This window comes from Bubalus kerabau, chromosome 11, assembly GCF_029407905.1.
Source record: "Bubalus kerabau isolate K-KA32 ecotype Philippines breed swamp buffalo chromosome 11, PCC_UOA_SB_1v2, whole genome shotgun sequence".
In the NCBI taxonomy this organism is placed as follows: domain Eukaryota; kingdom Metazoa; phylum Chordata; class Mammalia; order Artiodactyla; family Bovidae; genus Bubalus; species Bubalus kerabau.
Window position 1 is genome coordinate 74,185,916 of NC_073634.1, and position 25,895 is coordinate 74,211,810.

At 51.4% G+C, this 25,895-nt stretch overlaps 1 protein-coding gene and 1 long non-coding RNA gene across 5 annotated transcripts; one reads left to right on the top strand and one right to left on the bottom strand.

Annotated features, from left to right (window-relative positions):
• Nucleotides 1–101: 101 nt before the first annotated feature.
• Nucleotides 102–25,749, bottom strand: FOSL2 (FOS like 2, AP-1 transcription factor subunit). 4 transcript variants are annotated; one of them, XM_055540618.1, is made up of 5 exons: nucleotides 25,174–25,749; nucleotides 15,165–15,416; nucleotides 10,200–10,307; nucleotides 1,895–7,841; nucleotides 102–303 (listed from the first exon to the last, which is right to left on the bottom strand). In XM_055540618.1, exons 1-4 carry the CDS (start codon nucleotides 25,273–25,275, stop codon nucleotides 7,320–7,322), a joined length of 984 nt encoding a protein of 327 aa, XP_055396593.1. In that variant the 5' UTR covers nucleotides 25,276–25,749; the 3' UTR covers nucleotides 102–303; nucleotides 1,895–7,319. The 4 variants fall into 4 exon arrangements, with proteins under 4 accessions (XP_055396593.1, XP_055396594.1, XP_055396596.1 ...); XM_055540619.1 differs by lacking the exons at nucleotides 102–303; nucleotides 25,174–25,749 and adding an exon at nucleotides 23,192–23,571 and having other exon boundaries at nucleotides 4,954–7,841; XM_055540621.1 differs by lacking the exons at nucleotides 102–303; nucleotides 25,174–25,749 and adding an exon at nucleotides 23,187–23,571 and having other exon boundaries at nucleotides 4,954–7,841.
• LOC129623326 (uncharacterized) lies at nucleotides 23,565–25,881 on the top strand. The gene is made up of 3 exons (XR_008700487.1): nucleotides 23,565–24,200; nucleotides 24,314–24,456; nucleotides 25,745–25,881. It is a non-coding gene; the product is annotated as an uncharacterized LOC129623326 (long non-coding RNA).
• Nucleotides 25,882–25,895: the final 14 nt, after the last annotated feature.

A 25,895-nucleotide genomic window follows, 5' to 3' on the forward strand; every position in this document is an offset into this window, starting at 1 on the left:
AGCTGAGTGTGTGTATTTTGGTTTGTTACTTCACTGGCTGAGTCCTTAACAAGGACTTCTGAAGGTACTTAGTTTGATTAAGGATTTGATAGTTCCAGAGGTGGAGCCTGGAGCAGGTTTTATTTTTTCCTTTAAACCAGGGGGAACGTCCCAGAAACAACAACTCACAGCCTGCGGATGGCGCCCCAGATGCTCTCCTGGGCCATCTGTCTGTCCACTGGGGCCTGTGGGGAGGAAGGAGGACGATCCCATCCCAGAGGGCAGAATCGGGGGTCACAGTTTCTCTCCACTCCAGGCAGGTCCCTAAAAGGAGAAGACCAGTTGTGAAGAAGGGCGGGTGGACTTGTCCTAACAGCTCACAGCTTCTCAGCAAACAGTCCTTTTGTTGTGTCAGGGAAGGAACAGACTCGTGAACAAGGGCAGATGCGAGGCTGGTGGGGAGGGAAGGCCAGCAGCACTCCTTCTCGACCTTCAGGCCTGGTGGGCCCTGGGCCAGCGGGGTTGGGCTGCCCACGAACAAGTACCCATCCATCCTTTAAACACACAGGACCCAAGGGGAAATCACACCTTTTCATTTCAAACACAGCTCGGAGCTCAAAACCAGGGGCTATGCTATAATCAAGTTGCATCAGTCAAGTTTATAACCAAGTCTCCTCTTTTTTTTTTTCCTTTTTTAGCACTTGATACCTTTCCTTGTGCCTTCACATATACCATTTCATTCACTAGCCCAAGAAACAAACATAGCTGACCACCTTGGAAAACAGCAACTCCAGGGGAAATTCCTGTTCCCTTACCCAGCAGTGGTCCAGTGAACAAAGAAAGCCCAGTGACAAGCATCCACTTGGGAAACTCTAGGTCCAACATAGGGAATGGTCCTGGGAGTTCCTCACCAAGATGTCTTTCCTGGGAGAGAACCCCATTCAGTCCAAAGAACTCCAACTTTGTTAGAAATGTAATCGACAGCATTTACCATCAAGCCAGATCACTGAACCAGTTTGGACCAAGACAGCCTAGACTCAGCCGGAATTGCAGAATTCCCCAACAGACTCTGTTAGAACCCAGTGGAGGTGGCCCCTTATTGTTTTTCTCAATTAAAAAAAAACAAAACCAAAAAGCTTTCTGCATGCTTTTAAGGCATTTACAGCTGCCCAGAGAAGCAGGACTACTTATGACTCCACTTAATAAGCACCTGGCAATCACCAACCTCTCTAATTGCCATGTGGGTGAAGAGGTGGGAATTCAAACAAACGAAGGAGATTTCGAAGTGTTACTGGAAGATGAAAAATGTGACGGAAGCGCCTAGGCACGAGAGGCAAGCAGAGACACATGCTTCTGTCAGGACAGCATAACCCGGAAAGCCGACTGAAGCTGATGTGAACATTCCCAGCATCTGCCTCCCCGACACACCTATAAGAGCCGCATCAACTGCTCAGAAAAATGCAGGTACCGCTGAGACACCCCAGGTACCATGGCCTGTGTTGTCTCCTCAGGCAGAAGTTGTTGCTGGGAGGCCCAGTGCCAAGAGTTTTGAATGTCCGGTTCCTCACACCCCAGGCCTTCTCAAAAGGGAAAGGAGATAAAACATGGGGGTTCCCACAGCACTATCAATACCCTCCCCCTTTACAGAGAGGAAACTCTGGTTCAGAGAGATTACGAGTAGAGGGGCAGGGCTAGGATTCAGAGTGCCCGTAACTCTCACAGTCCAGAGCTCTTGGGTCCTCCAAGGAATGAGGCCTTCACTCTGGGCTCCTCTTCCGCAGGTTAGGAGTGGTGTTAACTCAGCACCTAACACTCAGCTGCTGCCAACCATCCTGACTGCTAACTACTAACACGTGTGCCTCCCTAGCACTTACACTGCAGGGGAAGAGCACCCAGGACAGACACTCTCATTTACCCCGGCTTCCTGGGCAGCAGGGTCCGGCTGACACTTCTCAGTGTTCCACACCCACCAACCTGTGTCTATTCAAAAAAGACGTCCGGATGTGATTGTCCCACTTATGTACATGCCTTGGTTGTTTCCAGAGGCCTGCGTATGACCTCATACAACCACCTGGACCCTCTGAGCAATACCTTAAATTGGCTTTTTGAAGATTCTCAAGTCCCCAGAGTCAATTTTATTGAAACAAAATCCAAAGTGCCCCCAGGAAGGGAGAGCCCTGTGAACTGTTAGTGGCTAGCATTTGGCAGTACTTGGCAGCTAGCTGAGAATCAGGCCCTAAGAAGTGGGAAATGGGACTGGGAGAAGTTGGAGAGGGTAAAGAGAAAGAAGCATGAGAAAGGAGGTGGGGAAGGTCTAGGCAGCCCACCCCCAGCAGCTCACCTTCTAATTTTGCTGAAAGAGATTCCCAGGGAGTTGTTCCCTGCTTCCCCATTCCCAACAGAAAGACCAACTCTGCCCACGGAGCCAAAGGTAGAAAAGCCTAGAAGGAAAAAAAGAGAAGCGACAGAAGAGATAGGAAGAAAAGACAGAATAAACCAACCATCAGAGGCTCTTCAATCTTAATTCATTTTATTCTACAAAAAGCTACTCAATTGAAAGTGAAAAAGCTAACAAAAAAAAAGGAAAAAAAGTTGTAATATGTTCTTTCTTCCATAGCAGCAAGCTTTTTCTAACAAGCTTTCTTTAGTGCAAATACTGTAGGCTTGTATTACAGTAAAATAACAAAACAACAACAAAACACCACCAGAGATGCTTCAGAGCTGAGCTACTCCTCAAATTTCAAAACTATACAAAGATTTTTGAGCTCATAGTCCTGCCTGGAGAGGCTTATTTAGAAGCCTTTCCAATGGGACCATTTCACCAATACTTAAAAAAAAAAAAAAAAAAAAAAGACAAGGTGCTCAGAAAGATAATTAAATTCCCCCATCAAGCTGTAGGAATCTTGTACAACTTTTTTTTTTTTTTTTTTACCTCCAGGATCTTAGAGCAGTCTTTATTCCACATCATCAACATACCTCAAATACAGATGCACGAAGCTTTTGATTTGCCACGATATACCAAAATACTATATATACATCTGTCACTTCAGAAAAGACACCCTGATACCTATTCTTTATACAAATGTGAACATTTTTCTTCCTCGACATCAAGTAACCACAAACTAAAATAAATGGAATAAAATTTTAATCATACACAGAAAATAATTTTTGAGGAACAGAGCAGTATCTTTCCTTGTGTTCTAATGTAGAGTTCTTGGTGACCACTGTCCCCAGGGGAATGACACACCATCTTTAAAAACAGAACCTTTTTTTATACAGTTTATACAGCACAAGTCACAAATCATTTTAGAAACAAAGCATCATTAGCGTAAATTTAAAAAAAAGATTATAAAGAAGAAAGAGAGGGAGAGAGGAACTGAGCATTTTAATGCTATCTGTTTCTATTCAGGCTTGGTACAACACAAAGATGTAAACATTTAAAATAAATAATAAAATAAATGTCAATTACTTCTCCCCCTTCCCTTCCCATGCCCTGCTCAAAATTTGACCCAGCTCCTCCTGAACATGTCAGCCTTAGAAAATTAAAACCCTTTGTTGATGTACGACCAATATACTAGAAGCATGAGAAGATGTCACATAGGTAGTGGGGTGACTGGGTTTCCTTTTTAAAAGGTGCAGGAGGACATGGGCACACCTAGAAATGTATACACAAACACACACGCACGCACACACACATACACACGACCCGTCAATAAATAGTGAGATGCTGGCTTTTAAGATTGAATGCCAAGAAGACTCAACAAGCAGAAAGTAGCAAGACCACTTTACTTAAGTTTTTAAAAGAAAGTTACACACACCACATATCCTATTGGTCCACAAATTCTATAAGGACTCTGGTTAACCATCTGAAGAGTGCAAAGGAGCACATCACAGGGGAAACACATTTAGAGGTGGGAGGATATTGTAGGGGGTGGGTCTTTGAGAACAAACCTCAGACTGAAGGCAATCTTGCCTTGGATCTTTGGAGAAAGACCTTCTCACCTCCAAGTGTTTTTGTTGATCCATTAGTGGTGGGCTTTTAATAAGGGAAGTCCCCATCACTTAGTCTCACCCTAAAGAGAGTATATATATATAAAAGTGCCTAACACAGTGCCTGGCACATAGTAGGTGCTGTTCTTTTCCTTCTTAAAGAGGCCACATGGATGTCTGATCAAGGGAGGAAATCAACCTAAAAGTTACAAGGTGAGATTGCAAGAAGCACTGTTGGTCCATCAAGGAAAAGGGAGAAAAGTCCCAACGCCTGTAAGTTGAGCTCAACCTTAAGATGGAGCCTAGTGGGAACAGAGAGGAGACTCCCTTCCCCAAAGCCTGAGAAAGGGAACCAGTAGCCTCTGATGGTTCCTGGCTTTGAGATGCTTGTGGGATGGGCCACAGTGAAGACACCTGGCCAGTCTCACAGGCAGAAAAATTTCTTTCTTACTGAAAACTTCCCCAGTGAATTCTCTGCTTTGAGTTGGCTCTGGTAATTGCCTAAGCTTCACCTGGGATCTCCTCTCTGTCCTGTGTCAGCAGCTGTCCCCATCCACTCGACAGGAAGAGGGCTGTTCCCAAGAGGCTAGCCAGGTGGCCAAGGGGACTGTGGGTTTCACACCAGCCTGTCAAGGAGTGCCTGCCCTATGTGGTCCCAGAGCTGCCTGCAGCCCAGCTGGAGTCCACACCAGCTGCCTCATGGCTGGGGACACAGGGGGACATGGGGTTCCCTGCCCAAGTCCAAAGGCTCCCCCTGCCACTGCTCCCGAGGAGGAGGAGAAAGGAAGGAGGAGGAAGCAGCAGGCCTGGTGTCTGGCAGCAACTTTAGAGAACCAGCCAGAAGGCAGTGACTGAAGATATGCCTGTGAGTTAAGAGTGAATTCTCCAAATAACCTCTGGCTTTGAGGAAGCCAAACTACCTCCAAGAACAAAGTTAGAGGGTCCTGAATAGAAACACAGCTCAGAGGCCTCGAAGTCCTGCAAGGCGGCTGGGTTCTTGCTTTCTGCTGGTCCCAAAACCAATGCAGTTTGAAATCTGAACTAAAGCCAGACTCCGTTTCAGGAATGTCCAGCTTGGCCCCACGTCACATGCCAGGGCCTGCCTTGGGATCAGAGCTGTGCAAAGTGGGGCACAAAGGGACTTTAGAAACAAAACACCAGAGAGCAGCTTCATTTAAGAAATATATAATACATATATTCAAAAAGAAATAGCTCCCAGTTGGCCACAAATACCACTTGAGATGATTAAGTCTTTCAGAGCTGAGTTCACCCCAGTTCTTTTTGCCCGTCTCCTGCTACTCCTAGCTGACCTCTGTGTCCTTGATTAATCTGAAGCCAGAAACCCAAAGGCCCCATCTTATTAGGAGTGCCCCTCCCAGAACCTCTGGGGAACTAGGGGGCAGCGTCACAGCCAAGGAATGTGGGAAATAACACATTTAAAGCATTTGGGGGGAAAATCCTGTTTCTTTTAGTCTCCTCTCTTTGCAAGTCCTACCCCTCCACACATCACTCCCGGTCATAGTGGGCTGCGTATTTTAGGCATTGGGTTGTTCCATTCTGTGTGTCTAGGGCATGGCAAGTGAGTAATGAACATTAAATATCAGCCGGCGTGCCAGGCCTGGGTCTGTGAAGGGAACAGGTGAGCAATCATGTCATTGCTTTTTCTCCCTCTCCCAAGTCCAACTTTGAGATTTAACCCCCACTGGGTTGATTTAAATAATATCTATATAGTTTTAAATTATCATACAATGATCTCTAGAGCTGAATCACAATAGTGGGGCCTCCCTCAGAGCACTAGCCCAGCAGAGGCCAATGCTGGAAGACCAGCCTTGGGGAGAAAAAAAGTCTCCGAGGGGTGGCAGGCGGGGACTCCGCTGAGCTCTGTGGAGCTGTGCTCCCGGGAGGAGGTGGGGGGGGCGGCTGGAGGACCCCCTTTCCCCATCCTCCACCCCACGGGAAAGGGCAGCTCTCCTGCAGTGGGATTCATCTCTGATTTCAGCAGCCCCTGGGGAATGGCACATAAGCTGCAAGCCACAACAACAGCTCTGGGCCAGCTGTTCACAGCTGGCTGGTGGACCTGGGAAGCACACTGGGGTGAGGGGGCAGGGGAGTGTAAGAGAACAAGCACGAGATCCATCAGGTAGCAGATGACCACAGAGGGTAGCACGGCCCAGCACCTTGGTGAGAGGCGAGAAGCAGGCGCTGGGGCTGCTGCGAGGCAAACCCCACTCTGACTGCCTCCCTCCTTCCTCCCCCTTCCTTTCCATCCACAGCAGAGGCGATTTTGAGGCTTGGGGAGGGGCCAGGCCCACGCTCATTAAACCTCCACGGGTGGCGTCACCCTGAGAGGCAGGGTGGGGGAGGGTGGAGCGGGCAGGGACTTGGAGTGACGTGTGGCTCCGAGGAAGGAAGGAGAGAAGGGTCCAGGGCTGAACGACGAGGCGGTAATTACAAGAGACGTCCTATTCAAGACACGGGGTGAAGAGAGGCTGGCTGGGACACCCGTGTGGCCCGTTGGCACTATTCCTGGCCATTCCTGGCCTGGTAATTAGGCATTTGGCAAACCCAATCCATGCCCCAGCTGTCTCACTCACACCCTGTCTTCTGGCCAAGCTGCTCCTCCAAAAGCGTCTCCGAGGATGGGGAGGAAGGGTCCTCCAAACCTCCTGGTGATGGTGGCCTCTCATGGAGAGTTCAAGAAGCCCTGCTGGCGGTTCCGGAGATGGTGGTGGACCAAAAGTGTCAGAGGAGGGAAGGTTCTGTATTGCACATGGACTGTCCCCTTCTGGACAAGTCAGCCCCAGCCAAAAAGTCACCCTGCTGCCCTCTCTTCAGAAATGAAGAGCTTTACTATTCAGACCACCCAGATGAAATGTCATGGCAAATTTGATAAAAAACTAAGAGGAAGTGAAATTGACACTGGGGGAAGGAAGGGGCGAATAGAGGGAAGGTGAAACCAAAAAGGCATTGAGCATGCTTGGTGGGGCAGGAAGGACACCATCACTCCAGAGACACATCGGAACCGAGGGACAAGAACGGCCCAAACCAGCTTCAGGCTCTTCAGAAGCCAGGGAGATGCCCGAGTCCACCAAACCAAGTTCTCCAATGTTTTTCAAGAAACAGGATTTGCTTCGTGAGATGGACGAGGGAGGAGGAGGTCCTGTGACTTCCAAGAGCTCATCCAAGTCCTCCGGAGACTCACCACCAAATCCCACCTGTTTCTCCCCAGAGCCAGGAAGCTCTCTGGCAGGGTCCCCCTCTTCTCCTCACGGCCCCAGAGCGCTGGAAGGTGCTGGTCCCTGGGCAGGAGGCAGTGACGAGGACCCCCACCCCCGCCCCTGGGAGCTGGGTTACAGAGCCAGCAGAGTAGGGGAGTTCAAAGAGTCTGATGACTGGTCCCCACTGCTACTGCTTCTGCGGTGAGCCTTGGAGCAGGACTCAGAAGGCGATGCTGGCGACTCCTGCTCCAGCACGCTGGGGTAGGTGAAGACGAGGTTCGAGGTGCCCGGAGTGATGGCAGGAGTGGAGGTCACCACGATGGGGGTGTGCAGGGGCTCCTCGCCATAGAAGCCCCCAGCAATGCTGATGGGCTTGATCACGGAGCGCTGGGCCTTGTCCAGCCCCGCCGATGAGGACGAGGGGCTGTCCTCTTCCAGGGGCTCCTGTTTCACCACCACGGCACCGACCCCTCCACTGGCCCCGCTGCGCAGGGCCTGCAGCCCGGAGGCCGGCGGGGACCGGCGTTCCTCGGGACTGATCTTGCACACGGGCCCATGGGCCACCAGCATGAACTCCAGCTTCTCTTTCTCTTTCTGCAGTTCAGCGATCTCCTTCTGCAGGCCCGACTTCTCTTCCTCCAGCTCCTCGGTCTCCTGCAGGGGAAGAGGGGAAGGATATGAAGGATGGTAGGAGATGGGCCAGGGGGTGTCAGATCTGGGTGAGAGAGGGAAAACCAAACACGGTCCTCAGAGGGCTGACCATGAAGCTAGTGAGCTCACACCCGACTGCTTCTGGGCCACCTGCATGTTCAGGATTCCTTGTTTCCAGAACTCCAGGTTGAGAGTAGAGGTGAGTCAGCTTGGAAGAAGGGTGAATTAACCCTTGTAGTGGCCATGACTGAGCACTAATAATGAAACTGAGTTTTCAAGAGGTTTAACCATTTGCCCGATGCCAGAGTAAGCAGATAGGGTAGCCTGGATCTGACTCCAATATATCTGATTGCAGAGTCCACGTGCTACTACGCTTTTCTGTCAGGACTGCCCCTGGTACTCCGAGGGAGTAATAGTGAGACCTGGCGGGGGAAGGGAGCAGAACAGGCAGCTGCATCCCTCCCCCCACCCCCCATGCCTCTTCAAGCCCCTCCAGCTCGCCAGGGACATATCGACACTGAACTCTGAGCTGCGTGACTGGATATTTGTCTGCACACACAAGCCTAGGAGTAGCTGGCTTGTAGGAAGCGCTCAATCCATCCCACTGGATCTTCCCTGCCCCTCTTCTCTTTTCTTGCTCTTCAGGACTCACAGAACCCCAAGAGAACATTCAGTTCAGCCCCCATGCTTCAACAGATGAGACCCCTGCCAGCCTGAGTTGGCAAATGAGGCCGGCAGGGACCCTCTGCAAGGACCTCAGCCCCTCCTTTCACACAAAGCTAGAGAAGCAACAGATGCACGTGGTGGCGGGGGGTGGGGGGGTCGTCATGGAATTTACGGAGAGGTATGTGTCACCAGCCTCCTCCCCACTTTTCCCGAACACAGATTCCTGTTTGAGAACGAGATGACATGGGCCAGAGCTTTGCTAAGCAGAGTACAGCATATTCCGGAGTGAAAAAAACTTTCCATCTGTCTCAAGGGTCTGATGAACGTCATGAGCTTCTGAGAGGCTTCCTGTGCAGGATGTGGCTCAGAGGCTGGGTGGCGAGGTCGTGGGGAGGCGGGGGTGTAGGGTGTGAGGCTTCAAGGGGAGAGAGGGGAGGAAAACCGACGGGCCTTGGGGCGCAGGCTATTCTGGGGCTGGTGGCAGAAGCACCTGGGGGTAGACCCAGGGGGATATGGTTCCCTGAAAGGTTAGTGGTGGGGAGGGCTCTCTGGGGTTCTCCCGGGGAGTGATGATCACTAATGGATCTGTCCCACCTGGCATCGGAGAGCTCCCACTCCTCCTCCCGCCTCTAACAACTCCACAGGCCACTACTACGGGCGTCATAGAATTCACCCGGTGCACATTTAAGGCCCATGAACAAGGGCTCCAGGATGGACAAAGAGAAGTGGAAGCAGGGGAATGGTAGCTAGGAGGATTAAATAAAATAATAGGATTTGCAAGTCCATTTCGATTTCCAGAGCTCCAACCTGGCTGCTCAGTGCAATGACCACTGACACAGTCCACCTCATCTCCTCACTTGGAAAACATTCCACCCAGGAAGAGTCAATCCTGGCTCTGGGTTTCCTCCACACGGCACACGGCCCCTCCTGGAGGGCTGGGCTCTGGAGGGAGTTACGTGATGTCGGTCAGGTCAAGGTTTGGGGAGGGAAGGGTGGGGCTGAGGGCCCCCAGGTGGGGGCAATTAGCTAGCAGGGGAGAATGACTCACAGGGCAGAATGAGGTACCAATGAGGTGACAGCTTTAGGCTCAGAGCAGAGGCGGGGAACCCTCCCGCCCACGGAGGATATGAGAAAACCCCAAGATAGTACAACTCAGCTGCCTATGATCCATACCCATGAGACCCAGGGAGCACCAAGACCCTGCAGAGGTGGAGAAGCCCAGAGAACCAGATGGCTGAAGCCAGGCTGGGCCCACTCCTGCCGGCGGCAGGCAGGCAGGCATGGGGGCGGCTGGAACTTGGGAAGAGGAACCCTGGAGGGGACAGGCCTGGGCCTGCCTGGCTGCTGGCCAGCAACGGCGACACCCTCTGCCATTCCTCGCCCAGGAGCCCCAGCAGATCTCAGCACAGGATCCTTCAGATGCTGAGGTGAACAGGGTGCCAGGCCCAAGAAGCTTATCCAGTTCTCTCTGGGTCCATGCTGGGTGATAAAGGCCAGCTCCCTTCTCCCCACCCGCCTCCTTCAAATCAGGGCAGGGCTGACCCATGTGCTCAGAAGAAGGAATGCTTCTGCCCATACTAACTCTCCTGTCAGTTACTAGGGATGAGGGAGGGAGGGAGGGGAGAGGGCCGGGAGCCCTGGGGTCCCAGCTCCAGCCCACCCAGGAGTGCGCCCACCCCACGCAGGGCTCCTCACCGCCTGCAGCTTCTCCGTCAGCTCCCGGCGGCGGTTCCGGCACTTGGCCGCAGCCAGCTTGTTCCTCTCCCTCCGAATTCGACGCTTCTCCTCCTCTTCAGGGGACAGCTAGAGGCCAGGGCCAAGGATCACGGTTAGGCTCGGGTGCGTGGCTCAGCAAGATTTTCCGCTTTTAACCGAATTGTAAGTAGGGGAAGAACCCCTTCTGGGACTGGGCAGGGAAGGAGGAAGGCAAGAGGAACGTGGCTCAGGGGCCCCAGAACATGTACCTCACTCCAGTTTGGGTGCCTGGGGGTAGGGGGAGCACTCAGAACTAAACCCCAGCCCCCAGAAGGTGATGTCACATGTTTGAAGGGAGAGCAGGGTAGCCATGGGTCAGAGACTCACCAGCCCAGGCATGATGGTAGCATGTGTCATGTCAGCCCTGATTCAGTGCCAAGACCCGAGAGAATGAGCTGGGACCGTTCCCCAGAGAGTCCCCTTGTGCCAGGCCTGGCCCCACCCACTTAAGCAGCTTCCTCCCAACTTGGCCTAATTACTCCTTCCCAACACTCTGCCTGCTCTGCAAGCCTTATTATCCCCACTTGATTATGTAGGTGGGCCCAGAGTAAGAACCACCCGGAGTGGGGGGGCGCATGTTCTCTTGCCAGATGGAGGGAGGGAGGACCACCCCACTCCCAGGTCCCTCTGCCAGCCCTCGAGTGCTGGCTGCTCGCAGTTCAACCCAGAGGACTCACCAGTGTGCCTGGCACAGTGCTGGATTGGGCAGAACGGGCTAAAAGTAGGAGGAGCCCTGGAGCAGGTTAAAACTCTGCTGCCCACCACATCTACTCATTCAACCAACCAGCCCTTCAACATGCCAGGCATGTTTTGAGGGGTTAGAGATTTGTCAGCGAACCGAATGAACAAAAATCTGCCTGCAGAGCTTATGACCTAGCTCCTTACCAGGAAGCTGGTTAGGGGCCTGCAGCTCAGGCCAGAGGGCAAGAACTCTGCTCCATCAACAGGGCTGATACTCTGTTTACACAGAGCCATTCCAGAGGTGATGTGAGTAGATGGCTGTGGGCCAAGGCAGGAAGGAATTAAAAAGGAAAGACCCCCTCTTTCAGTGATCAGACCCTGACAGCACACCATCTAGGTGCCAAGTGATGTACTGGGGGCTTAGAAGATTCTGGGGGCAGTAAGGCCCAAGTCCTCCCCTCAAGGGACATGTGGGGAAAAGGCCAAAGCCATTTTTGGAGGGGCTGAGAGAGAAGCTGCCCCGCTGAGGGATGCTGTCTGGACCTCCAGCCAGCCTGCAAGTAAGGGAGCCACTCCCCGGGCTGGGCCCAGGCCAGAGTCCCCAGGACGCTGCCTGCAGAGCAGGGCATAGCATCACTGTGTCCCTCCCTAGCCATCTGTCCTTGCAGCGGCCTCCACATGGGGCGCACTGACCTGAGCCCATCCAGCTGATAACATTACATTCCTGTTAGTCTTCAACCTTCTTACAAAGGCCTCGTCTTCGAGCCCACACTGGATCCTGGCTCCACTTCCCTCCTCAAGCCCCTGCCCCACCTCCCCAGGAAAGCTGATGGCTCCATGGTCTCTCTCCTGAGAGGTGTCGGGTGGCTCAGAGCCAAATGCAGATGTGGCACTTCTGGATGGACCCAGACAGATTACTGACCCTCCGAGCCTCAGATCCTCATTTGGAAAGTGGGGTTAATAGGACCTGCCCGCCTCCCACAAAGCTTCTGCAGGGATCAGATGAGATGCAGTATGAGTCTTCTCTAAACCAGAAAGTGCTGGAAAGAAGACAACGCAGTCCAGAGGTCTCCCCTTGCTGCACTCACTGAGCAGCAAATCAACCAGACACCCAGAGAACACAGACGGGGGAACCCTATTCTCTGTGGGATCACAGAGGATCACAGGCTGAGGTCACAAAAGGACACTTGGCCAAGGCCCTGAATACCTGCCGCTCCAAAATCCATCTCAGCCTGAGCCCGAGAGGGACTGAGAGAGCCTGATGGCCCTGTTGCAGCCCCAGGTTCAGGGCTCAGCATCAAAAGGCTACCAGGGCTCCCCTTGAGGCCCAGCTAGCACCCCGCTCCCTCACTGACGAGGGGCAGACAAGACAGAGAGCTGGTCCTGATCCACTTCTGCCTCCATTCCCCCTGGACAGATTCTGGCCTCCCCAGTGCCTTAGAAGTTTCTCTCTTCTAAGAAGTGTCTGGTGAGGTACAGGGCAACTTGTGGGAGCTCCTGGCATAGGAAGTGTTCAGGGGCGGTGACAATATGGTTACAGCATGAGTGTGTCACACCACCACGTACCCACCCACAAGCCACACACACCCTCCCTTCCCCGCCACTGGTGGCCTCAGAGGGAGCCTCCGGGGCAGGCCCCCGAGGAGGGCAATGAGACACCAGGCCAGGGCCATAACAGCCTCCTGCCCCCTGGGGGAGGCTGGGAAGGCGGAAGTGAGCCTCAGAGAAAAGACCCTAGAGCTAGAAACCTGAGGAGCCAAGTTCTAGGATGCTGCTGCCTAGGCTTCCTCCAAGCTGCCAAATGATGGTCTGAACTCCTAATTGACATGGGATAAAATGTTCCTGGCTCTCTTCTTCTCTCTCAAAAACAGAAAGAAACTCTCCAAGGGCACGCCTGGGTGGTGTGATGGGAAAAATCACAGGGTTGAAGGTCAAAGGGGATGGATTCCAATCCTGGCTCTGCTGCCACTCACTGCATGAGCCTAGGCAAGGCCCTTCTTTCTAGGCATCAGTTTCCTCATCTGTAAAATGGGTACAGAGGGAAATTTAGAAAAGCCAGTCTCCAAAGTCTCTTCCTCTCTAATCTTGCAAATTTGGTGTGACCTGGGTCCAGAAAAAGGACTTCCCTGGTAGCTCAGATGGTAAAGAATCTACCTGCAAAGGAGACCCTGGTTGGATCCCTGGGTCGGGAAGATACCTTGGAGAATGGAATGGCTTACTCACCCCAGTGTTCTTGCCTAGAGAATTCTATGGACACAGGAGCCTGGCAGGCTACAGTCCGTGGGGTCACAAAGAGTTGGACAAAAGAATGAAGAGTATTTAGCACATCTTGCTTGGCTGTCCTGCTAACCTGGGAGTCCCTCACAAGCCTAGCTTGTAAAGGATAAGGGGTCCTTTATATATCGGGAGATAAAGTTTGGTACCCTGAGCTCCCTGAAGGAAGCACAGTTATAGAGGACACTGGGATCGCTGCTACTGCATATTTATAACTACAAGCATGGAAGCAGCAGGGAGGAGGGGGGTATTGGCCACTTGCCCCAGGAGCAGAAGCCCAACAGGACCTGGGAACTGTTAGTGTCTATTACACACATCTCCCCATGCTGCCCCTGCACAAGGTCCGGCCATTAAGAGAACAAGCCAACAAGTAGCGGATATAAGGCCCAGCTTTGTCCTCAGAGGAACGGGACTCATGTAAAAGCTTCTGGTTCCTCAAAGCAGTGATCCTTGTAATTCTAAGTATCCTGGGTACTAGTGGCAGGCTTGCCAGGTGGCACTAGCAGTAAAGAACCCACCTGTCAATGCAGGAAACATAAGAGACGTGGGTTCGATCACTGGGTGGGGAAGATCTGGAGGAGTGCATGGCAACCCACTCCAGTATTTTTGGCTAGAGAATTCCATGGGCAGAGGAGCCTAGCGGGCTACAGTCCATAGGGTCACAAAGAATCAGACACAACTGAAATGACTTAGCACACACACAAAGGGACTAGTGGCACTGGACCCACAGTTAGCCGCTGGCACCACATTTGAAAGGTCCTTGTATTGGAACACTGTGGGCCTGGGGATCCCAGAGTGGAGGTGGACAGTGACTGAAATGGGAAGGGGTTCCAAAGCTGTAATCGAAGTAATTCTCCAGGCTAATATTTCAGTTGAAAAAGGGATTCTGCTACTAAAGTATTTCCCTTCCTTGGACTCACGGTGGCATGGCATTGTAGAAAGAGCACTGCAGAGGGGTGGAATCCCAGAGGCCTGGTTCTAGACAACACTTCCCCATTCACTGGCCAAGTAGCCCCAGGTAGCTGTTTGGCTGTGTCATCTGTGAAGGGGGACAGGTGGGGCTCTTACAAGGCTCATTCCCTCCTTTCTAGAATTATGCATGACTCTGATTTCTCTTTTGGGAAGCGGGGGGCTGTCACTGCCCCACTCTCCGCTAATACAGACAATAGGCCTTTGGAGGCTCGGGTAGATGCTATCTAGAGAGCAGAGGCCCCGCCCCTTTCTGGCATCCCTCCCAGCCAGGTTGGCTCCTGCTCAAAGCTAAGCCCCTTGAGGGGAAAAAAGGCTGCTGTTGTCTGACCCCCGCTCCCCAATGTGTCCCTGGAGCTTAAGGAGCTGAGCAGACTCCAAAGACCCCAGAGTCCCAGATGTATTTCCGGAATGTGCATCCCAGGCACTTGAAATGGGCTCTAGCCTCGAGTTGGAGGCCTGGGACATGGAGGGGCGATGGACACACCGTGGGCAGTACTGGCCTGGAAGGGGGCCCCTTTAGGACAGCTGGGTTCTTGCCCATACTAGATACTAGGAGACACTTAAGGGATAAGCCCACAAAAGGCTCCCAGCCAGGGTTCATCGGCTGCTTGTCCCACGGTCCCTCTGCCAAGGATCAGAGGATACTGCTGTAGGCAGTTCCCAACAGTCCTGCCCGTGTGCTGACGCCTCATCATTCACCATGTGCTTTCCCACCATGATCTCATTCCAGTGGCAGCAAGTCCTGGCTGGCAAGACACCATCCCCATTTTGCAGCTGAGGAAACTGAGACTCAGAAATTCTAATGGACATGGGCAAGATGCCTAACTCTCAGGTCACATGCTCTGCCTCCAAGGAAGAGGGTCCTGAGTTCCTTCATCTCCCCAGTGCTCCCAGAACACACACCCTACTCCTCGCCAGTCTGCAGGAAAACACTCTGCATTATAAAGTCACTAATGTGGCTCCCAAACAGAACTGTACCTGCTCATCTCTCCTCCTGCGGCCCACCGTGGTGCCAATGGTCTTGATCACACCGGGTCTCGGGAGGGCCATGTGCCCGGGGACAGAAGCCAGGCCTGGCAGGGGGCTGTAGGGGTGCGAGCGGGGGTATGGGCTGGACATGGAAGTGATCACCGTGGGCTGCACCATCCACTGCAGATCCTGGCTGGTCGTGATGGCGTTGATGGTAGGGATGAAGGCGCTGCCTGAGCCAGGCATATCTACCCGGAATTTCTGAAATGAAAAGGAAGATAGGACTGAGCCAACAAATACTGCAAAACAGGCCAAGCCGAGATAGAAGGCCAAAACCAGCAGAAAGTAGGGTCAGTGCCTGGAGTGCCGAGGTCAGGATAACTGGGCGGGCTTCCTGCACATCCAAGAATCAAGGGGATCTTAACTCTTCCCCATCAGATCTGCTCCCTGACTGAGGTCCTGGAAACTCCATCCCCCACCGGTTCAGGAAAGATGTGGTCATATCCCCAATGGCTGCCAGGACAGATGTGGTCCTCAGCAGGTCACATCCCAGCAGGCCCTCTCTGAAACCCTCCAGGCCAACTATGCCCCCATCTGCAGGAGAGCAGGCCTCCCATCTGGGTCACCTAAGCCTCTGGGTCACTTGCTCTTATTCCCCAGGTACCAGCTTAGTATCCTTTGAGGAGATTTGCAGACCAACTGCTCTACAGCAACAAAGATCACCAGGAAGTTTATCGTGTCTGCTTCTGTTACTTTCCAAAAAGTTTCATCATGGGGCTGTGATCCCATCAGGGTGAGACCATGAAAAGATGTCCCCTGACCCACGAGACTGAAAGTGGTAGCCTTTGCTGCCAGACTTCCCCTTGCTGTCCTTGCCCTCCTTGACCTTCACCCCCATCTTGAGAGACCCTGCATCTCTCTCTACCCATTCATGTATCTGTCTATCTGAGCTCACGGGCCTGTCTGTGGGAAACTTTAGCGCTGCTAGCTCTGAGTTTTCTCCCTGTCACTTAATTTATGCCCAGACCACGTTGCAGAGCCCTGTGGAACATGCTGCAGGAAGCAGTCTATTTAAAATATAACATGATGACAGAGTACCAAAGCTAAACTGGGCCACGCTCCTCAGCAGCTGGGCCTGACCTTCCTTCAGGGCAGCTACTAGAAAGTGAGAAGGAGGGAGAAGGGGAAGACCCCCCAACTTCCAGATTTTCAGGGGAGAGCCCCCCTTCTGGAACCCTCAGCCTCAGATGATTCCTGTTCCCACAAAAGGTTCTGCACATCCTTTCTTCCCTAACTTGGGGGATGCAATGATAACAACAATAATAACTAACACTTACTGAGCACTTACTAAATGACAGGCACCGCAGTAGTGTTTAACCTAGATTATCCCATTAATTCTCCCTCCAAGGTAAGAACTACCATTATGTCCATTTTAGAGGCAGAAATTTAGGCTTAGAGAGATTAAGTAACTTATCCAAAGCCACGTTCTAATAAGCAGTGGGGTCAGGATTCAAACCCAGTTCAGTCTGACAGAGAGGCCAGGTCTCTCCCACACAATGCAACGCTTTGCAGAATTGTTTTTCCTATCATGAAGTCCAGCCCCAAGTGCTGGTATCCACCCCCAATGCACCTGGACAGAGCATCAGGGTCATTCCCACCCAGGATCCCTACAGACAGTCCCTCACCCAGGAGGCCGCACAGGTCTGTTTGACCCCAGACGAAAGCCCATTGACATTAGCATGGATGCTATAGCATCCCTGCTCTTGCAGCCCAACCAAGATTAGAAGTATCAGCAGCAATGGCAGCTGCCTCTACCATGGTCTTTGCCCATGGTGATGACATCTGTGTTCCTCTGTGTAAATAAAAGCGAAGCTTAAGAGTGCTTCATTGCAGCTCAGGGAGCTGGGGACCCTTCCTTGCTCACTCCCCTGCCTGACCCCAATCTAGGAGGTGGGATGGGGCTGCCTCACCACCCAGACTAACCTGGATAAAATGGCTTCTGGGATTCTGTGAAGTTGCCAGTGCAGTGGATTCTGGGAGGCAATGAGGAGAGCTGCCCAGTGCAAGAATGGATTCTGAGTCATCTCCCAGGGCAAAGACAACTGGGCTTTTTATCAGGAGCTGAATGAAAAGTAGCAGGTGTACCTAAGTATGTGTGGTGTGTGTGAAGGAGGGCTGGGTGCAGTGAACATGGAAGGATACAAGTGGGAAATGATCTTCAAGGAGGAAAAACAGACAACCAGGGCTGGCCTTAAGGAAGAGGGCATTGGGAACACATGAGCAGCTGAGTGTGTGCAGAAGCACCAAAGCCCAGGCAGCTATGTCTCTCTTAGGATGCTGCGTTGGGAGGGAGGCTGGGAGGTCATCTGAGTCAGGAGGCCTGGATGTGAGGCCTTGGTGAATCACTGGGGACTCAGTTTCCCTGTCTGGAAAGGGGAGCAGTAACACCAAACTCTTTGCACTATCACAAGAATTAAATAAGGAGCTACTTGTAATCACAGGCTATGAAAGCACATCAGTGGTGCTCAACCCTGGCTGCAACATTAGAATATTCTGAGGAGCTTTTCAAAAACACCAATGCAGGAGCCAACCTTACCATTAGAGTTCTAAAATCACTGCTTTCGGGTGGGGTTCTGATAAGCTGTTTAAAAAAAAAAAAAAAAAACTAAGGAGGTTCTAATGTGCAGTCAGGGTTGAGAAATGATGCTCCAAATAAATGGAAGGTGCTATCATCATCATCATCACAACAGTGACAACCATCACGGCCACCATCACCATCACCACACACATTGTCATTGGAAGTGTCTGGGGGAAGGGGTGGCTCCTGGGAGAACTGCCAGCTTCTCATTCCTGGGGGCACCCAACATTTTTCTTGTTTCTCTCCCTGAGTCAGGTTCTGGGTTTGAAAGACACCTGCGGCATCTAGTAGGACAGTTTAACGTCCTTCCTTGGAGGGGCAGGGGGCTGTCAGCTTTCCTCTCAGGAGAGCACCCAAGAAGTTGACTCCTCATTCCAACAAAAAAAGAGCTCCCATTTCAGGCTAGGGGAGGGGAGCCAAAAGCCTGAAGCAAAGCTGGAAAGACTAATTCTGCTTAGGACTAAGTGGCAGACTCTCAGCCCCTCTCAGGGGGCCCTCCGGTCCACTCTGTCTGTGATGGCAGGTCTACAGAAGGCCATACCCGGCCATCAGCCAGATTCCTTGCAGCAGTAGCTTGGTCTAGACAAAACAAGACGCAATAAAAACAAGGCAGTAGGTAATGACTGCCTCTAAATGCATGCACAACTCGTTTCAGAGGGAGGTAAAGCCATCTGGGTAACACACTGCTTCTGAGCTGCAAGGAAAACAATGTCCCAGCCCCAGAGGGGACTGCTAAAGAAGGCTTTTGTCTCCAGAAGGAGCCTCTCTGAGACACACACAAAAGTTGAAGTGAGATCTGGCAGATTTGTGTTTTGTGTCAGCTCTGAAGGTATTTTTCAGAAAGTGACACTGGAGTTGGAGAGAAGAGGTGAGCCTCAGAGTTTGTGGTCCCAGAAGTTAGCCTGGCATTTTTCTCTCCCAAGAGGACCCAAGAACCAGTCACATGTCATGCTGGGGAGAAATCACAGTTCTCTACCAATGGGTTAACACCGAACAGAAACCAAGATGGGGCTTCTCAGCTGCAGGTACACGGTGGTTTGATCCCTGTTGGTGCTGCAACACCATGTGTTGCATGGTGTGCTGAGGGTGGGGGGCTAGAGGAGGTAACCCAGGACCCTCACTTGACCCCCCTGGAGCTCTCCACTCCCTTGAAAACTTCTCCTCTAAGGACAGCATGGAAGGTGCTGGATGGCTATGTGGTATTCCAGTCTGGCAGAGCCTCCAAATGCTTTATTTAACTGTGTCATCCTGTTGACTTCTGGGTGGGCAAGAATGCCTATAAAAGGACAAATTGCCCCCCTCCCCCCAACCTCCTTTGGCAGTGTGGCAAACTTTTGCTGTAAAAGGCCAGATAGTAAATATTTTAGACTCTGCAGGCCGTAAGGTCTCTGTGGCAACTACTCAACTCAGGCACTGTAGCGTGAGTACAGCCACAGACGAGATGTAAACAAACAGGCGTGCCTGGGCTCTCTTAAGCCCTATTTACAAAAAGACTTGGGCCATAGTTTGGCGACTTCTGTCCTAGAGGATTATTCTCATCTCGGTAAGCTCAGGTTGAGGGGAAAAGAATAAAGAGAGGAAATGAGAAAGCAAAAAAGCAGAACCATTCTTCTAACCCAGGGAATCAAGCAATGGACTCTCACTAGTCAGCGTGAATCTCCAGAACCTGAAGCCAAATGTTGAGGTTGCAAGCCTTGATGGGGGTCTTTGGGCAGCAGAACCTCCTTATCCTGAATTTAAGGGAGCCTTGGGGCCGCTCAGTAAGTATGTGTGTCCTGCTGCCTATGAGAAAGCTCGGAACACGGGGCCTTTAGTGCTACCCAGCTTCATCAGATCAGAGAGGTCCCTTCAGTCCAGAAACTGCTAACTTGAAGAAATGACTTTTCTGAACTCTGTAGGGCCTCAGGCTCAGAAAGGTCTAGGAAGTAGGGTTTGCTTTCCTGCAGACATGGATGTGGCAGGGCCTATCCCAGAAACTCCTGGCGTGAGGGGCCCAGAAGTGGCATTTAAGATGGAATCAGAGTTGGTGTTCAAGGTCCATCCCCTCAGCCAGGCATTTCTCCACCAGGTTGACTCTTGACTGGGCCACCAAGCACTCAAGCCATCAAAACCCTGAATACCTGGGACCTGCCTCGACAGGTAGAAATGATTATGCATGTCTGAGAAGAGACTGGGTTCTCTCTCTTAAGAGCCCCTTTTTTTTAGTTTCCCAGCACAGGAAAAGGAAAATTCCAACATCCCAGGAGACTCGCTTAGGGAAAGAGGAGAGGGCAGGGCGAATGCTGCCTCAAATGCCCCAGAATAAACCTGCTGAGGTCCAGTTTGACTCAAATGCTCTGTACTTCTACTAAACGTGGGGTGTTCTCCAAAGCCTTCTCTGTGGAATTCAACCAATTTTCACAGATTCTATATGGGACATCACCTTGACCTTTGACCTTTCGTTCCTGAGGCTCAGCACTAATGTCATCATGGAAATAGTCATCAATAACTCATAATTCCGCCCCCCCCCCCACCACCCATTTTCCAAGTGATTCCTGTCAGGTTCACTTGAACAAATCACATTATCCTCCTTCACCTAACTGCTAGGGTGAAGAACAGCAAAGAAAAGACAAAAGCAAGGAAAAGAAGGTGACCAGTACTGAGTTGTCCACCAGGTTCCCTGATGTCTTGCCTTCCAGGGCCCTTTTGGACAGAAATTCCACTCCAAAGCAAGAGGGAATTCCCTCCACCCTTCTGTAGACCCCATTCTGTACCCCCACCAAGCTAAGACAGCTCTGCACTCCACGGGAATGGCATGCCATCTCATCCTCTCTACAACCACAGCAGGTGAGCATGGCCAAGTCATTGTCCCGTGACGGGGCATTGGGTAAGATGACTCTTACACCTTCCCTCTCTGGCCCAGTGAGTCCAAGAGGAACAGAGTTACCAGCTGGGGTTGGGAACAGATTTATTTGCCTCCATCAGGGCAGCTGCCGTCATTTTGAAATGCTGTGGCCACAAAAGATGCCACACACAGCATGGAAGAGACGTAGTCACAAAACAGTAATTCTTTTTCTTTCTTTCAATGCATAGACGAGAAACCTAGCCTCCTGAATTCTCAAAATCAGTGCATTTATTCCTCTGTAACGGGGTGGGGGTTGGGGGGGGATCGAAAGGTCTAGGTGGCAGAGGTGCCTGCTTTGGTGTGCCTTGTCTTGGTGACTGCTCTCCCAGGAAGACTCTTGAGATGGAGACCAGCAGGATTTAGGGTCACATCTTGCTTTGGACCCTGCCAGATCACCCAGACCTCACACATCACTCTTGGTTCCTTCTATGCCAGATCTTTTGATAACTTCCAAATATTAAATTCACCCTCAAAAGACAAAAATATGTTAGGAGGGAGGGTTTTCAAAAGAATTTGCTGGAGCCAATTCCAAAGAGGGGTGTTGTAAAGTCTTTTTGAGTCTGACTAATAGCCACAGCATCCAAATAAGAATTTAGTCTCCTCAAGGAACAATTATGAAGGGGACAACAGCTGATTTGGATGCATAAGTTCTGGTGTGTTTGTTTTAAGACAGAAAGAAAAAAAACAGAGGCTCCTAACTCTACACTCACCTTGAATAATGAGCCAGGCAGAAATAAAGCAATGGAAGTGCACTCAGGGGTTTGAATAGGAAAATTCAACTGCCACTCGGACAATACATGACTGCTGCTTCACCCCATTCACTTGGATGAGCCAGTGACACTGACTTCCACCAGCAAGAATCAGCGGGACAGACAAATTCCTGGGATAACATTTTGTTTGATCCTAATCTACAACATCTGTGAGATCAAGGCAAAAACAACAAAAAAAAGCGTACCAGACCCTTAATATACACCTCCCACCTTCCCACCAATTCTGAAGACCGTCTCCTCGAACAATTTCCAGTGTCCTGCTACAAACAATATCAAGAAAACAAGCCTTCGGAATTTGAAGACATTGTGCTGCCAATGAAAAGATATAAAAATAGAGAAAGAAAAAAGCACTCCTTTTTCAACCATGCTTTATTTAGAACAAAATAAAATTAGAAAAGAAACTGCATTTCGAAGTCAAGCAACTCCTAGTTAACCACTGTTAAATATGTGGCATTTATTTGTCCTGAATTAAAAAGAAAAAAAAAAGTCCTAAGAATTTTGAAAACTCACCAAGTTAACACTCTCTGGGGCTGGAAAAATACATTCCCCAGATAGTTCTTCTAATAATGTCCCGTAGGGGGCACTAAAGAGGCACGATTGGGGCTGACTTGGGAATCACAGTCATTTCTGGTAAAAGTTCTTTGATGTGAGGAATGTCCCAGCCTGGTACAGTTGGCAAAAGTTCACTCTGGGGAATTTTGTGTGTGTGTGTGTGTGTGTGTGCGTGCGTGCGTGCGTGCGTGTATGTGTGTCTGTCTGTCTCTTGGAAAAGAATGGTTGCCAAAGAAGAGAGTTATTCTGGTATTCCTTGGTTCCAAAAAGGAACTGTCCCTTTTGATTTATTTTCACAAGTTATCTGAGAAACAGACAAATGGCAGCCTTGGAAAAGTTCTGGGTCTTGTTTTTGTTTTGTTTTTTTTTCATTAAAAGGGGGCCAAGCTGATGAAAACAAGTTATGAAATGACCTATGTTTGTGTAACTGACTGGATTGCGTAATGCTCAGGGCCTGAAACCGTGAGTCGAGCAGTCAGCCAGGGCATATATCTGGGAGGTGTTTTCCTAGGAAAGTTAGGAAAGAGAGAAAACAACAATAAAAAGGAAAAGCCGGGGGTGGGGGTGTGTGTGCAACTATTAGGGGCAAATCAAATCACCAATGACCAACGTCTGAGATTAAAACTATAACTGGAACAGGAAATATTTTTCATACTTCAAGTTCCTGCCACATACAAGAACAGAGGTTTTAACAAAGAGTTATCTGCCGCCCCCCTTCAAGTCACTGAAACTCACAGCCATGTGTTAAGACCAAGCTTCATGAAGTGAGAAGAAAGTCCTAGGCTGAGTAAACAGCAACAAATTTCTAAGGAATATTAGACCCCACAAACAAAGAGAGGAGAAAAAAATAATATTCACTTGCCCAAGGTAAAACCAGAGCTCTTACACTGAGCTGCCACAAAAGGAGGAAGGCCCATCACCAACTGCCAGGAAAGTCTCTCCATAAAGGAAGCTAAGAGAAATAAAGTGATTACAGGTTTTATCTGGTATGCAATAAAGTTACCTTGAGCCCGGGTGGGGTCACAGACATGTGAAGTAACAAAAGCTTCTCACGTCAGCTCTTAGGACCACAGAACAGCTCTGCTCCCAGTCACAGGGATGATGGAAAAACCCTCTCCCGTCCTCCCGCCACCCCCTCCCCTCCTCAGGAGTGGACAGGCTGAGAAACTTGCCCAAAGCGGCATTACCTTACCAATCCCTCTGGTTTGAAAGGCTCCTTGCTTGAGCTGCTGGGCCGAATGGACAGGCACATACGCAAGAACCCCGTGCACCAGTTATTACTAATTGCAAAATCCTCATGTGTTACAGCACGCTAGGAATTAGCCAACAGCTGCTTTTTGCTTCGGTAATGAGGCCCCATTACACTCTGCTGGACTGAGTTCTCTTCCTTCTTCCTAGCTCTGGTTTCCTGTCTGATTTTCTTCCAAAACAGGGAATTGCCTCCACTCACATCCTGGGCTCAAAGCCCTAGTGACACAGATTATTCAATCGGGGCACTGATGTCCGGTCTGATTTTCCATCTAGGCCCCAGGGTCTGAGTAAAGCCCGGCTGCAAGGTTGTAACATTTCAGTGATGACTGCCGCAGAAACAGCAGCCAAAGGAGCAAATGAGAAATCAAAAGATTCCTTCCTGATTTGGAGAGGCAGAGAGGGACATTTTGGGGCTGTTGAACTGGAGAATGAGGGAATAGATGTCAAATGACTCCAACCCATTGCCTAATGATGGCTGGATTCAATAGAAACCACCAATGGGGCTGGAAAGCAAACAAAATCACTTTGGGACAAGATTTGAAACTCATCACCTTAGTGTTCATTATTAAGGGTGCATGCACTGACTGTGCCCTCAATGCACTGACAAGGCTATCTCCAATGGGTGCTTATGGGGATACCAGGGCAGGTAGAGGCGAGGCACAGAAAAGCGTTTTGAGGATCCACCAGGTATGGGGAACCACTTTGGAATAAGATATCCTCCTCAGTTACTAAGAGAGCCACGTTTCCATTTTATTCTCCATCAGGGTCCCTCCTCCCTGGAAGCCCACCGCAGCCCCTCCTGGTTGGCTGGCTTATAGAGGCCAAGGCCACCGCCTAACCAGAGCAACTCTTGCTTCAGCCAACTGGGCTAGAAACTCGGCAGATCCTGACCAAGACGGGCTTCAGGGTCTTGCAGCCTTGTTTAAGTCAGCTCCCTCACAAGCCTCTGGGTGGGTGGGTGAGTAGGTGGGTGGGGTGGGAGGTGGCTGTTGCAGAGGGTAGGCACCCCACCAGCACCACCAACCTAGCAACAACTTTCTGGTATTTATTCTGGTATTTATAGACAGAGATGGCAGGCACAACCTCTCCAGTGCAAACCAGTCCGCCTGCTTTAGAAACAAGTTATTTCTCGGCTTCCAGAACCATTCAGGAGCCTAGAAGAGGTCTCTCCGGCTTCCCGTCTTTGTGCAGCCGTCCTGGCCCCAGGTACTCCCCAGGCCTCAAGGCGCCCCTTTGGGTGGCAGTTCAGGCTCCTAGACCGACCGTAACAGGAGGTGGATGGGCGCAGGGTACATAGACGCACGCAGCCGGAGCCAATCAAGGCTGACCTCCTTCCTGACCTTCGCACCTGATTCCCTGAGTGACAACTCTCGCCCTCACTCTGATCACTTGAAGGAGCCCAACCAGTTTCCGAGTTCCCAACCTCTTTCCGAAATTAACTAAGACCAACGGCGGGAGAAGGTGTGGGGTCGGAGTGGGGAAAGGAGAGGGCTTTTTCGCAGGAATAAGTTCTCTAGATGTCGGAAGGGGCCCGTGCGTGAAAAATTTGGGGAGGGGGGTCCACCACGGAGATAGAGGGGAATGGAGATGAATTCCTGGGAGAGGAGGGAGGCACAGGCTTCTGGGAACGGGACCTGCAATTCCAGGAGCTTGTCTGGATACGATGTAGTGTGAAGGACAGGGTTTGTAGGTTCTTTCAGCCCACTCGCCGCTCCAGTTAAAAAAAAAAAAAAAGTGTTGGCGAGGGTAGAGGGGGTGAAAGGAGGTGTGGGCAGGAGATGAGAATTCAGAACTTACAATGGTGGCCCGTAGGTATTTTCTCACCAAACCGAGAAAGGGCAAAGAAAGCAAAAGAGGCAGTGGCGGCGAGAGGAAGGCGGGGGTCCACCCGCGCCGCCAGGTGCACCCGGGGCCCGCACCTACCTGCTGGCCGCCGCCGCCGCTGGAGTAGGACTCGGCGTGCGCAGGAGAGCCGCTGCTGCCCCGGGACGAGGTGTCAAAGTTCCCGGGATAATCCTGGTACATGATCCGCGGTGGGGGCCCGAGAGGAAACAGGGTGTTTTTCTTCCCCCGCCCTCGCCGAGGCCGCGCACCGGCTGCTGTGCGCTGGCTCTCTGCTGGCCGCGCCTCGGGCTTGTCCCCGTTGGCGGAGGCACCCCGGGAACAGGGCCCCCTGAGCGCCGAGCGCTACACCACTTCTTTCCTGCTCTTCGAGCGCCGCGGGACCAGTTGTCCACCCAGTCCCTCCCTCTAAAAAGTCCGCGCGTCCCTCGGTCCCTCCCCTGCGCGCGCCCTCTCGCCCCCGCGCGCAATCGGAGCCCAGCCGAGACCGCCGGCTCAAAAATCGGTAATCAAAAAAGAATGGGAGTCAACCCGGCGGGTCAAGCCTGCCAGGTCTGGGGACCCCCGATGTCAGGGCAGAAAAGAAAGAGGGGGAAAAAAAGGCAGAAAGAAAGGCTGCCCGCTTGGAGAAACTTCTATTTCCTCCTTTTAGAAAAGGAGCTGAGAATAAACTTCCTGTGGCCGACTCGCCGCCGGAGTTTGGAGCGGCTCGGACACTTGACTAGGAGAAGAAGGCAGCCTGCGCCCGGCCCGCGGCCCGGGAGGATCCAGCTGAGCCGGCGTGGAGAGGGACGCGGTGCCGC

Bases quoted from the DNA above. Each gene is read 5' to 3' on its own strand.
- FOSL2 (XM_055540618.1), bottom strand. From the start codon at position 25,275: ATGTACCAGGATTATCCCGGGAACTTTGACACCTCGTCCCGGGGCAGC. The intron at 15,417-25,173 runs GTAGGTGCGGGC...TTTTCATTTCAG, and splicing joins GCGGCGGCGGCGGCCAGCAG to AAATTCCGGGTAGATATGCC. The intron at 7,842-10,199 runs GTGAGGAGCCCT...CTTCCCCTGCAG, and splicing joins TGACGGAGAAGCTGCAGGCG to GAGACCGAGGAGCTGGAGGA.